This window comes from Kogia breviceps, chromosome 12, assembly GCF_026419965.1.
Source record: "Kogia breviceps isolate mKogBre1 chromosome 12, mKogBre1 haplotype 1, whole genome shotgun sequence".
NCBI lineage: Eukaryota > Metazoa > Chordata > Mammalia > Artiodactyla > Physeteridae > Kogia > Kogia breviceps.
Genome location: NC_081321.1, coordinates 24,231,284 through 24,245,695, shown reverse-complemented (window position 1 = coordinate 24,245,695; position 14,412 = coordinate 24,231,284). Strand labels below are relative to the sequence as shown.

General features: G+C 39.4%; 1 protein-coding gene and 1 non-coding gene across 3 annotated transcripts in view; one reads left to right on the top strand and one right to left on the bottom strand.

Annotated features, from left to right (window-relative positions):
* The window catches only part of SINHCAF (SIN3-HDAC complex associated factor), a 30,109-nt gene extending 19,150 nt beyond the window's left edge, over window positions 1–10,959 (top strand). The window contains exons 5-6 of one of the 2 annotated variants that reach the window (XM_067008965.1): window positions 4,855–5,005; window positions 8,834–10,959. In XM_067008965.1, coding sequence (XP_066865066.1) covers window positions 4,855–5,005; window positions 8,834–8,993 — 311 coding nt within the window. In that variant the 3' untranslated portion in view covers window positions 8,994–10,959. The remainder of the gene's footprint in view (window positions 1–4,854; window positions 5,006–8,833) is intronic. The other variant, XM_067008966.1, reaches the window with a different exon arrangement.
* Window positions 10,960–11,999: 1,040 nt separating this feature from the next.
* Window positions 12,000–12,134, bottom strand: LOC131767505 (small nucleolar RNA SNORA70). The gene has a single exon (XR_009338715.1). It is a non-coding gene; the product is annotated as a small nucleolar RNA SNORA70 (small nucleolar RNA).
* Window positions 12,135–14,412: the final 2,278 nt, after the last annotated feature.

Genomic DNA, 14,412 nt, shown 5'->3' with positions numbered 1-14,412 from the left:
TGGAGTTTTCAGGATTAAAAAAAAAAAATCTGGGGAATTCCCTGGCGGTCCAGTGGTTAGGACTCTGAGGTTCCACCGCAGGGGGCACGAGTTCCATCCCTGGTTGGGGAACTAAGATGCTGCATCCCGTGCAGTGCGGCTAAAAAAAAAAATCTGTAGGACCTTGTTAGACAAAGTTTTATCAATCAGTGCTTATTTTAGAAAAATGGAAAAAGACAAGTTACTGATCAGATAGAATGAGAGGAAGGAAGGAGAACTATCATCTCTTGAGCATTTTGGTATATGTACCAAGCACTTTACATACATAATTATCCCAATGATTTCTGTTTTAGAGATTGGGATAGGAAGTACAAAGTAGTGATTTCACCTTGACCCGAGGTCACTTAGTAAGTGGTAGAGATGACTTTGACCTGGGGTTTGTCTAATTTCAAAGCCCTGTGCTGTTTCTATAATATCATTCTGCTCTCTGGGATAGTGTAACTCATGCCCCAGGACTCCAAAGTCTTTCCAGATCTGCTACTAACTCTGCTCTCAGGTAAGTTGGTGTTACCAGTCCATAGTTATTCTGATAATATATTTAACCTTGGGCTAAAACAGTTTAATACATTCATAGTAAAATATTTAGGCAACATCAAATATGTGTATATTTTAATTATACATGTTTCTTTCTTAACCAGCTATCACCGAGGGGGGAAGAAAGACTGACTCTACCCTTTATTCTCGTTAAATGTTTTAGTGAACATTTAGAAAATAGTAATTTTCTTCTATAACTTGGGGGGGGGGTAGAGAAATTGATATTCGTTGTATATTCTTAGCGTCTCCCTTTAATTATAGGGAAAGTGACATCTGACTAACTTTTGCCTTACCTAAGGGAATATGTCCAGTGTAATTTTAGATTTTCGTGATAAAGCTGTGCTGTGGAGGGGTTGGAAACTGAAAATAACTGGGTTTTGGAGACTCAGAGTGAAACATGATTTTCCCAGGTGCATTGTGAATTGCTAGCAGCTGTGTGCACCATAATAGTTTTGAGATATTTGAATTTTTATACATCGCCAACTAAATGGTTTCCCTGCCTCTGGTTATATATTTGCTTCCATGCATCTTGCATGTACCTGCCCTGTATTCCTCTTCCTGGGACACTCTTTCCTTTTTGGTGTACTGGAAAGGCATTGGACCTAGGGCTTGAAGATCTGGATTTGAGTTACAGTTCTTGAACAAATATGTGACCCTGGTGTTGCTTAACATTTAACCACAATTTCCTAATCAGAGAAGTGAGGATAATCAAGTAAAAGGGGTTTTGTAAAACAAAACAAAGCGAAATAAATTCCCATATAAATGTTAGCCATTCTTTTTGTCATTCTTCTTCCTAAAACCCACAGTGATTCTGGTTGCTGTAGAATAAAATGGAAAACCCCTAGCAAGTCTTTGGATGGACCATTTTAGGGAAAGGGTCCGTTCCCTTCGTGTGCATAGTGTATTCTGCTTCCACAATTTTACTCATCATCCCCACCTACCCCATGCTATCTAACTAGTCTTTTGTGCCTTTCCAAATCCTACCTACCTAATGTTTAAGACTTCAAAAATTTCAGTTCTTTGAAGAATTTCCAGATTTACATTCTAGAAGAGAGGTTTTTTTTTTTTTCCCTAACTGTGATTCTATATATAATTGTATCCTAGTGTCCCAGGTATTAGATTGAACCATATAAAATTGCCATTTTTATAGGTAGACATGGTCAAATAACTGCGATTTCAAATGGTTCATAGGTATTAAACACTTCCTAGAACAGTGATGACTATCACTAGAGCAGCATAGAGATGACTGCTATGGCTGTTAATTATTAGGGAAGTCTTTTCTTTTTTTTTTTTTCCCCCTAAACACACACCCTAGCAGTGTATGTGCTGTTTATTTATTTAGTTAGTTAGTTTGCACGGGGTCTTAGTTGCGATGTGTGGGATCTTTAGTTGCAGCGTGCAGACTTCTTAGTTGCGGCGTGTGGACTTCTTCTTAGTTGCAGCACGCGGACTCTTATTTGTGGCATGCGGGCTTCTCAGTTGTGGTATGTGGACTTCTTAGTTGTGGCACGCATGCAGGAGGATCTAGTTCCCCAACCAGGGATTGAACCTGCGCCCCTTGTGTTGGGAGTGCGGAGTCTTACTCACTGGACCACCAGGGAAGTCCCAGGGAAGTCTCTTAAATATTCCTGTAGACTTATTCCTTTAAGGCCTGCTACTCCTTTTTATTTATTTATTTATTTATTTATTTATTTTACATTCTTTTTTTAATATTCTTTCCCACTATGGTTTATCATAGGATACTGAATATAGTCCTCTGTGCTATACAGTAGGACCTTGTTGTTTATCCATTCTATACGTAAAAGCCTACAGCTGCTCACCGCACCCTCCTACTTCCTCTCTCCCTCAGCCCCCTCCCTCTTGGCAACAACCAGTCTGTGCTCTATGCCTGTGATTCTGTTTCTGTTTCATAGATAGGTTCATTTGTGTCATATTTTAGATTCCACATGTAAGTGATTTCGTATGGTATTTGTCTTTCTCTTTCTGACTTACTTCACTTAGTGTGATGATCTCTAGTTGCATCCATCTTGCTGCACATGGCATTGTTTCATTCTTTTTTATGTAAAGCCTGCTACTCTTGAGAATTTTGTTTGGTTGTTTTTTCATGAAGTCAAGCTATTCATATATCGGAAGTAAATGAACATATTAAAAACACCAATGGTGCTTTCTTTGTTTTAGATACTTAGTTTTATGCTATTTTATATAAACTTTTATTAATAGAAAATGCTTGTGATCGCTATTCAAAAAAGTTTTCTGTAGTCTGTTTCTTCCTATGTAGGATATGACACAGGGTTTGATGTCTAGTGGATACTTAATAAATATTTGATTAGTTCTATGAATTGGAGGATTATTCTATCCACCTATCCTGGGGGGTGGGTGGCAATGAGTCTTTAGCCAAAGGTAAGATATGTGGTAGGCTCAACCCCTGTCTGATATTGCTGTTGCTGAGAATAGCAGTATGATAGCTTTATAGCTCAGTGACTATCAACCAAAAGATTTATTTTCTGGCTTGTAAATTTATATGAAGTCTTCTGAGAGCAAAAACACTAAATCATGTTTAGCTTGTATCTGATGAATTGCCTTTACTCCTTATTAAGTCAGGATCTATGGTTTTCCCTTTATGGGTAAGGTATCAGTTTTCTTTGGATGCTTTCAAGATTTTTTTTTTCTTTCTTTGGTGTTCAGAAGTTTAATTATAATGTGTCTTGGCATTGATTTCTTTGGGTACATCCTGCTTGGGGTTTGCTCAGCTTCTTGAATCTATAGGTTTATGTCTCTTGCCAAGTTTGGTGCGTTTTCAACCGTTATATTTGAGTATTTTTTTCACCTCAGCCCTCTTTCTCCTCTTCTTCCAGGACTGCAGTCACATGAATGTATGTTTTTTGTTGTAGTTCCACAGGTCTCTAAGGCTCTTTCATTTGTTTTCTTTGTGTTGTACAGGTTGGGTAATTTCTGTTGTTCTTTCTTCCAGTTCACTGATTGTTTCCTCTGTCCCCTCCATTCTGCTGTTGAGCCTGTCTACTGAGCTTTTTATTTCATTTATTGTATTTCTTCGGTTTGGATTTCAGTTCCTTGGTTCTTTATAGCTGCTTTTCTTTTTTAACTGAGGCCTACTTGCTGAGGCTATGTTTTCATTTATTTCAAGCTTGTTCATAATGGCTTATTGAAGCATTTTTGTCATAGCTGCTTTAAAATCTTTGTCAGATCATTCTAACGTCTCTGTCATCTTGGTGTTTAATAGATGCTTGACTTTTCATTCAATTTGAAACCTTCCTGGTTCTGGATATGGTAACAATTTTTTTATTGAAACCTAGACATTTTAAAATTGTGTTGTGAGACTCTGAGTTTTATTACTTCTGTTTTAACTGGCTTTTTTTTTTCCAGAAGGGGAAATGGGGGGGGGGGGCCCACCTTGTTACTGCCAAGTGGTGTTAAATGTCAGGTTCTCCCTCAGCCTCCATTGGTATCTGAGGTAGGAGGAGCTCCTGACTATGGCTGGTGGGGGGGGGGGGGGCTGGGAATTAAGGCTCCCATGTGGTGAGGGTGCTCCTGTTCCTGGTGGGCCGCGGTGAAGGCCCTGACTCTTCAGAGGGCTTCCTCACCCTGGTGGAGGTGTTGGGGGGCCTCCTAACAGTCTTGGGAGGATGGAAACCTAGGCTCCCCACTTGGCCTTTGCTCCTGTGGGTGGGGGTGGGGAGCCTTTTTTTTCTGTGGTGTTTGGCTGGATTAAAGGGGTTATTGTCTCCGAAAGGATTCCACTCTCGCTAAGCTGCCCCCTTTCCTAGTCCTTTGGCTAGAGAGGGCAGGCTTCTGTTGGCTCTGTGTGTGTGTGTGTGTGTGTGTGTGTGTGTGTGTGTTATCTGCACCCACTGGCATTTCTGAGTTGTTGGCTTCTTCAGCTGCAAGATTGGGATTTAGGAGGCAAAAAGAAAACCATAAAAGCTAGGGAGCTCACCCCCACTTCCTTCCTTAAGTCTCGAGCTCACTAGCTGTTGCTGACTTTCAGAGTGTTTAGTTTTGTTTTATATGTTGTGTCCGTATCTATTTTTAGTTGTACTTATTAGCAGGAGAATAGAGAAAAGTATGTCAGCTCTTCATCTTATTGGAAGGTCATTTTCTTTTAGATACCCTTTAGTACAAATATCTTCAAATGTCAGTAGTGCATAGAAAATAAATTTTTTCTTTTTTCTTTTTTTTACTATCTCATTCACTGTGTTTTATGCTGAGGCTTAGTTGCAGCTACATATAGTGTAATTATAATTTGTTTTCACTTTATTTCAGATTCTGATGCTCACAGTACCACCTCAAGTGCCTCTCCAGCTCAATCTCCTTGTTATAGTAACCAGTCAGATGATGGCTCAGATACAGAGATGGCTTCTGGCTCTAACAGAACGCCAGTGTTTTCCTTTTTAGATCTCACATACTGGAAAAGGTAAAAGCAACAGAAAATATCTCTTTAACCAGCAAACTTCTTAATTAAAGGCAACGGTTTCCCACTTCCTTAGCAATTAAATGGCATTTGGCACACAGCTGGTAGCATATGTGTTTGGAGGTGGATTAGGCAAGAATGGAGCTGAGAGTGTCGATTTTGTGTGTTTTTTCTATTAAAATTGATTTAAAGTAGAAATCATGTTAAGAAACTAAATTTCCTATGATGGAGTGTACTAGGTATTCATTCTGACCAACTCTCCCACTGAAAAAAAGTAAAAGGGCTAGAAGTATATATATTTTTATGTCTTTAAAAATGGCATTACAAGTAGACAAGTTAATAAGGAATAATCAGAGGCCAAATGTTGAGTGAATGAGGGACCCCAAAGTCAAAGAAGAGATAATAGACTAGGAAAGAGAGAATATTTAAAGAGAAAGTGGTTAAGGATTTTCTAGTTCACAGATTTGGGAAGACTAACAAGTTAAAAGCAAGATACTAAGCAATTATCTTATGGGTGAAGAAGATTCACCCATAGATACATCATAGGGAAACTATGGAACATGGGAGGCAAAACAGATTTTAAGTAGTGAGAAAATACACACTTTATTTTCAAAGGAACAGCAAACCTACAAGCTGAATTCTCAGCATGAACAACGGAAGCCATAAAACAATAGATTAATACCTTCAATGGCCCAAGAGATAATAGCTCTCAACTTAAAATTATATATATGTAGCAAAAATATCTTTCGTAAATGAGGGCATAGGACTTTTTGACTAGAAAAAGAAAATTGAGAATTTGCTGCCAAACTGACTCAATAACGAAAATTCTATAGGCAGAAAAAAGAGATCCAAGATTAAAATTCTGAGAAGGATAAATAAATATTTGTTGCCTATAGGTAAATTTAAATAAACACTGAAGGCTTAAAATGATAATAGATGGGAATTTAAAAAAGAATTAAATGACAACAGTAATGTATAAGTCAAAGTAATAGAAGTGATGGGAGTTAAAATGTCCTAATATCTTTGTATTGTTGAGAATAAATGTATTGAATAACTTTAGAGTTTGGTTAATTAACTGTATAACCACTAAAAGAATAAAAATAAGAATGTAAAACCTCCAGAGAAGAAGAGAAGGATGGAGAGTTTTAAAATATACCTAGCAGGACTTCCCTGGTGGCGCAGTGGTTAAGAATCCGCCTGCCAATGCAGGGGACATGGGTTCGATCCCTGGTCCAGGAAGATCCCAAGTAACCCTGTGCACCACAACTACTGAGCCCGCAAGCCACAACTACTGAAGCCCGCGCACCTAGAGCCTGTGCTCCGCAGCAAGAGAAGCCATCGCAATGAGAAGCCTGCGTGCCTCAACGAAGAGCAGCCCCTGGTCGCTGCAACTAGAGAAAGCCTGCGTGCAGCAACGAGGACCCAACGCATCAATCAATCAATCAATCTAGCAAAATAAAATGATGAAAGCCTCCATATATTTGTAAATTAAGAAACCATGGGTTCAAGAAGAAAGTATAAGTTAGAAAATCCTTATAACTAAAAAATAACTGAAAAATACCACAAATCAAAACGTGTGGTATGAAGTTAAAGAGGTAGATAGAAGAAAAGTTGCCTTTAATGCTTCTTACAAAAGAAAGATTTAAAATAAATGAAGTTACATGTATCCAATTTAAAGATTAATGAAGCTCAATATAAAGAAAAATAAAAGCAAGGAAATCCTAAAGATAGGAGTAGAAATAAATGGAGTAGAACATCAATATGAATGGATAGTATCAGTAAAGCTAAGAGTTGGTTCTTGAAAAAGATAACCAAAAAAGTTACTAGAGATAAAGCAGGTCAAGAAAAAGAGGTGGGGGCTTCCCTGGTGGCGCAGTGGTTGAGAGTCCGCCTGCCGATGCAGAGGACCACGGGTTCGTGCCCCGGTCCGGGAGGATCCCACATGCTGCGGAGCGGCTGGGCCCGTGAGCCATGGCCGCTGAGCCTGCGCGTCCAGAGCCTCATCCGCAACGGGAGAGGCCACAACAGTGAGAGGCCCACGTACTGCAAAAAAAAAAAAAGAAAAAGAGATGGTACCCATAAGCATGTTGGATAAGAAAAGGGAGATTCAGCTATAGAAAAAGCAGAAGTTTAGAAGACAATAGGATATTAGAAACAGCTTCATGACAGTAAATTTGAACATATAGGTGAAGTGGATACATTAGTAGAAAAAGACAGTTCACCAAAACTGTCTCAAGAAAAAGTAGAAAACCTGAATTGTCTCATAATAAAGGAATGGATTCAGTGGTCAGAAGTCTTCCCTCAAAATATCCCAGGCCTAGGGTACCAAACGTTCCAGAAACAAATGATTCTAATCTTGCACTGGCTTTTCTAGATTATGGATAAAAGAGGGCATAGGCTCCAAACATTCTATGAGGCTAACATAACTTTGATATGTTGTAAACAATACATCATAATTAGATTAGATTTATTCTAGAGATGTGAGATTGTTTGAAGCATTAGAAAGCCAACTAATATAATTTGACAGTTTCCTAAAGGAGGGAGAAAATGCCTATTGTATTAGTGGTATATTGAAGATGTTTGATAAATTTGAACTTTGTTTCAAGGTTTAAAATAAAACCTTTAGCACAATAGGAATAGAAGGGAACCACATTGATAAATAATTTGCATTTTCGAGTAAAGTTGAACACGTTCCCATTCCTATAGCCCAGCACAACGTAACCTAGGAAAAAACCTTCAGACCTATGCACCAGTATGTACACCATGTCTGTAATAGCAAAAATTGTCCCATCAGAAGGAGAGTGGGTAAATTGTGATATATTCACATGGTAGAATACCGTACATAAGTTAAAATGAAATAAAGCTCTAACAATATGTATGAACCTCAGTCACTGTTGAGCAAATAAATTGCAGCATACAGTGTGATTCCATATATATGCATTTCTATATATATTTTTATTTTATATATTATATATATGAGATAACAAGCAATATGTTTAGAGATGCAAACATTGTATATAAAGAAAAAATGGAGTGATAAACCTAAAATTAAGGAGGAGAGAATGAGATTGGGTGGAGTGGGATTGGAGAGGGGCATACGGGAGACTTCATAGGAAATAATAGTTTTTTTTAGAGTGTGTGATCCATGGATGATTTGTTGTGTTGTCATTTTTGTATGCCTTTATGTATATTTGATAATATGTGTATATATTTTTTGTCTACTCAATATTAAAATAAAACCACTAGCTGTATCCGCCTGTTTATGGTGGCTGTTTTCTTTAAGATTTGGTGATTTTTGGAGGAAACCGTTTATAACTTTAGGAGCAGCCTCTGAAACTGACTGCTGTCTCTCAGATTGCCTTCTTCTCCCTTAATATTTGATAAGATTCCAGTGTGGAATTTAAGGCGCCTGGGTAATTCCCATTACCTAGCAAATTGGGGTCACTCTAGGAGTCCATTCATTAGGAATGTATTGAGATTGTGGAAGTAGAACCTTTGATCATGCTGTACTAGTTATAATGATGAGTAGATTTTTCCTTTTTTTGTATTCCTATTTTTCTGCCCTTTTTTTTTTTTTTTTTTTTTTTTTGCGGTACGCAGGCCTCTCACTGCTGGGGCCCCTCCCGTTGCGGAGCACCGGCTCCGGACGCGCAGGCTCAGCGGCCATGGCTCACGGGACGAGCCGCTCCGCGGCACGTGGGATCTTCCCAGACCAGGGCACGAACCCGTGTCTTCTGCATCGGCAGGCGGACTCTCAACCACTGCGCCACCAGGGAAGCCCTTTCTGCCTTATTTAATATATTTTGTTCTCTCTCCATTTGTTTCTTTTAGACAGAAAATATGCTGTGGCATTATCTATAAAGGCCGTTTTGGGGAAGTCCTCATCGACACACATCTATTCAAGCCTTGCTGCAGCAATAAGAAAGCAGCTGCTGAGAAGCCGGAGGAGCAGGGGCCAGAGCCTTTGCCCATCTCCACTCAAGAGTGGTGACTGAGGTTTATGTAGAAGGGGAACAAAAAATGATTTAAATTTTGGAAAACACCAACAAAATGACCCTCCTATTTTTAACTTGGATACCTGTTATTCTGCCAAAAGATGATTTCTAGAATAGTTTTGAGTGGGTTATTTTCCTTCCCGTTCCACAAAGTCTGAAGCCAGTATCTAGCTTACTGAAAGAAAAAAATGAAGTGTACATAATATTTAAGATGCTGAGTATTTCATAGGAAAGCTGAATGCTGCTGTAAAGTGCTCTTTAAGGCTTTTTAAAAAAAATCCCCTTCTAATGAATGAAATTAGGGGAATTTCAGGGGACAGAGATGGGATTTGTTGTATGATAAACGTATGTAGTTTTAGTCTTTCTATATTGAGAAGCAGTGGTTGGGGCATTTTTTAAGATGGCTGGCTACACTTGTTTTCCTTCGTTATAATAAATTTGTCATAACTCAGTAAACACAGACTTGCCCCTAGAGGTAGTTGTTAATAACTTTGAAATATTAAGGTGTTGCCAAGGTTCTGATGATTCAAACCTGTACTACTGAATATTAAGCAGGACGGACTAAGCTCTCTAGTGCGAATATCTTGAAGGAGTAATTTCTAAATATACAGAGGTAACTTGACTGTATATGTTGCATCCTGTGTCACCTCCCTCCATATTGATATTTGATAAAGTTTTTAATTTATATGAAACTTCTAAAGCAGAATCAAAGTTCCTCTTGGGGAAATGTCAAATCTTTAGGATAGGCAATCCTATATGAATAACCAAAGCATTACCCCTTGGTAGAGAATGCACTCTATTAAAAATGTTAAATTATCTGAAAAATAAAATGTGCAAGTCTTCAGGATGGCACATGAAAAAAACAAAGGTTAATGCTTCTTGGGGCACATTTCTTAGAGGGCTTGCAAGTGTGTAAATAATTTGTTTATGTTACATGACTGGTGACTTCACTGAAAATCTGCACAATTCAGTTTTAGCTCTGGATTACTTCGGTTGACCTTTGTGAAGGTTTTATCTGTGTAGAATGGTTGTTTGACTTGTTTTAACCTATTAGGGTTTTGGGTTTTGGGTTTTTGTTTTTTGTTTTTCATTCTATATTAAAGTAAAATTCTACTAAAAGAAAAGAGGTGTGTGTTAATGTTGAGTGGGCTGGTTTTGGTTTGGTTTCTTTTAGTCAGGCTTTCTGAACATTGAGGTGTTAGATGATACATCCTAAACGTGGAGCTCTTCAATTGCAAAACCTTCATTAAAAGCCTTTTACTTGAACCCAAACCAAAGTACTATCTATAGCCTCTTTTCTAAAAGTTCAGGAAGAATATATCACCAGTTCAGACTTTTCTTAATGCCGGAGGATCATTTGCCTACCTTGTAATAACATGACAGTGCTTATTTTTAAAACTGGATTTTAAAGATTGGATAGTATAAATAACAAGAAGGAGTGAGCCAATTTTTATGGGTACCCTATAGTTTTATAGTTCTTAATCTAAACTTAAAATTTTATATTTCTTCCTTTGGAAAAAACTACAAGGCACCATATGCACAGACTACATAGTGAGTTGGGTCAGCTCTCCCACAGACTTTGAGGTGTATTACAAGAATTCCAGCCATTATCATCTTCCTCCTGAGTTATTTTGAAAAGGTTTTTTTTTTTTCTCTTTTTTTTTGTACATTTTGGCTGCAGTATTGGTGGTAGAATATACTATAATATGGATCATCTCTACTTCTGTATTTATTTATTTATTACTAGACCTCAACCACAGTCTTCTTTTTCCCCTTCCACCTCTCTTTGCCTGTAGGATGTACTGTATGTAGTCATGCACTTTGTATTAATATATTAGAAATCTACAGATCTGTTTTGTACTTTTTATACTGTTGGATACTTATAATCAAAACTTTTACTAGGGTATTGAATAAATTTAGTCTTACTAGAAAATAAAAGAAGCTGTTTTGTGGCTTTGTCTGAAAGGTGTTCTTAAGTAAGAGTAACTAATGTTTTTGACCCTCACAGATACTCAGTGTAAGCACTTAATATTATAACAAGCCGTGAAGGAAAGAAGTCCTCTTTACTGAGAAATACAGACTTTAAAATACAGATCTTCCTCCACTTGCTATGGGGTTACGTCCCAATAAACCCAAAGTAAGTTGAAAGTATTGTAAGTCAAAAACGCATTTAATACGACATAGCCTAGTCTACCTTAAACATGCTCAGAACATTTACATTAGCTTACAGTTGGCAAAATCATCTAACACAAAACCTATTTTTCATTAGTGTTGACTATCTCATGTAATTCATTGAATACTGTACTGAAGGTGAAAGCCAGAATGGCTAAAGGTACTGGTAGTTTACCCTCCTGATCGTGTGGCTGACTGGGGTCTGTGGCTCACTGTGGCTCCCTGCTGCCGCTGTATCACAAGAGTGTCATATACTGCATATTGCTAGCCTGGGAAAAGATCACAACTGAAGTCTGATTTCTACTGAATGCATATCGCTTTTGCACGATCGTTAAGTCAAAAAATCCTAAGTTGAACCATCATTAAGTCGGAGACTGACTGTAAAAGACATTTTGCTGTTGTTGTTGACAGGAACAAGAAAGTAGGGTTTATTGGTGGGCATGGGTAGGGAGGGGGCAGCGCCAAGGCTCTTACGAGTGCAGGGCCCGCCATTTGTCCAGGGGGCCACGATTAGGGATGTACTTGACCCCACAGCCATCTGGGATGAGCCGCTTTTCTGCCACCATGTTTTCAAATTCATCTGCATTAAACTTAGTAAATCCCCACTTCTTGGAGATGTGGATCTTCTGGCGGCCAGGGAACTTGAACTTGGCCCTGCAGAGGGCCTCAATTACATGCTCCTTGCTCTGCAGCTTGGTGCAGATGGACATTATGACCTGGCCAGTGTGGACCCTGGCCACTGTGCCCTGGGGCTTCCTAAAGGCACCACGCACACCTGTCTGGAGCCTAGACTGGGGACAGCACGCCAGTCATTAATGTCCAGTGGAAAGGGCTGTCTCCAAGGTCCCTTAGGGCAACCCATACAGGCAACAGGCTGCATAGGCTACCGAGGAGGCTGTTGTTGGCAGCTATTGCGCACCAGGCCCCCGTGGGGGAAAGAGCACAGTCGGCTTAACTGGCTGCAAACGTGACAGACATTTTAACTGATGTGCACAATAATTAACCTAGTGGATAAGATGATGTTAACAGTGAAGGACGAAAGGTCTCCAGTGTTTCAATGTCTGTAATACGGTTTTATTAGTACTGTCTACGGACATAGTGGGAAGCATCATGGAGACTTTAGAGAAACTGTAACAGGTGGTTATGGAGAAAGGTAGAGTTTTGGGATTGGGATCAGACCTGGGTTCTCTGATTCCTGGCTCTACCCCCTTATTAGCCATTTGAGTCACTTGACCTTCGTGAGTCTCCAAACTTCTGTTACTTCACAGAATTGTTTACTGTACAGATTTATGATGAATCCAGAGAGGTATAATTCATGCCAAAGGGTTTTTTTTCTGTGTCGTGCGGCTTTCAGGATCTCAGTTCCCCAACCAAGGATTGAACCTGGGCCACAGCAGTGAAAGCCTGGAATCCTAACCACTAGGCCACCAGGGAACTCCCATATATCAAAGTTTTAAAAACAGTTTATTACCTGGGAAAGGTAGATCCTGTGCGTCAAACTTCTTATACTACAATTAAATTAGCTTTGGGATAGTCCAGGTAATTTTGCCAGCACCTAATCTAGTCACTGTGAAGCTACTAAGTTAACCTAAGTAGTGGAAAGATGATCTATTGCTGTTTGATAAAATTACCAGAAATGTAGTGGCTTAAGAGAAATTGATCTCAATTTCCATCTAGGTGCAGTGTGGCTGGGTCCTTTGCTCAGGGTCTCACAAGGCTGCAACAGGTGTCAACTTGGTAGCATTCTCATGAGGTGACTTGGGAATAATTCACCCCAGATTCGCTTGGGTTGTTGGCAGGATTCATTCCCTGTGGCTGTAGGACAGAGGAGAGCCCAGGCTACTGGCCGAGGGCCTCCTTAGTTCCTTACCGCTTGGGGTCTCCCAACATGGCACTCACTGTACCCAGCCAGCAGGTCTCCAGAGCCAGTCACCTAACAAGACAGTCGTCTTGCCCACCTTCAAGTTACACAGTGAACACAAGAGGTGGTGTGTGAGGACCATAGGGTTTTGTCCGCCGTGGCGCCTCTTCTTTTTATTACGTGAACCACTTGAAACTGGGCCTCTTTGTCCTGAAATACAAGCATTTGGGTGTAGCAAGTAAAAATAAAAATAGTTCCCCTATCATGAAATACCTACCGTGGTGGGCTTGGTACCTGTAAACTGTTCAGACAACCTTGCAAGGTGGAAAAACAAACTGTTTACAGGTAGTCAGTGAAGGGGTGCAAGGGGGGCCACATAACTTAAATAAAATCAGCTTTCCTGATTTCAAAGCCTGTGCTCTTCAGACTGGACCCTGTCCCTGCTATTGCAATGGCGCCTTCTTAACCTGCATTTTGGGTGGTCACCTGGGTCTCTTCCGAAGGATGAAAACGAGGGGCAAGTTTTACCCTTGTGAAGAGGTTGACCTTTGTCTAAATCAGTTAATCAAATTTTGTTCATTTTGATGTTGAAGGTACCTATTACATACTGTCTTTTTTTTGTGGAGAAAATAGTCTCCAGGAGGTTTAGTTGAAACAATGGAATCTTCTAAAAAATAAATGAAGGTAGCCAGAACGAACTGCTTGCTCTGTAGTAAAGAATGGAAGATACCGAGGAGCCTCTTGATTGACTGTCCCTAGAGCAGTTTCCCAGTCGCCCAGATTTAGCATATGCTGCCCTGGCAGTCATTTTTGTGTGATGTTCAGTGAACTGGGAAGGGAGGAGAAAGCCAAATTGGATCAAAGTTAGATAATTTCACAGGCTCATGTTCTCAAAGAAAGGGATCTGAGGGTTCTAACAATTTCTCGGGCTATGGAGTTTGGTTACTTATTGTGGTCATGAGAATGCTTTAGGTTTCAAATATCTTGCACCCTGGTTAGAAACTGCTTGTTATTGTATGTCGAGTAGGGGCTTCTTAGACATGCTTAGTTGCAGGCTTCGGTGTAAAAGAGCTTAATATTTCAGTTTAGAGAGACCAAAAAGATCTTTGGCAAAGCCTGCCCTTTGTCTCAGTGTCTGAAAGTGGGGGAAATAATTTACTCTGTTTTAGAACTTCAATTCGATACACTTCTGTAGCTTACATTAGCTTTAACATTGTCCAGCTATTGTTTTTTTGTAACTGCAAGGAGAGTGGTTGTTTTATGTTTATACTTACCTCTCAGGAATTAAGACAGAAGTCTCAAGATTCTTCAGCAAGTCACTGGTAGAGTTAAAATAGGAACCTGAACAGTTATGGGGTTTTTTTTTGAAGGTAACAGGTGTG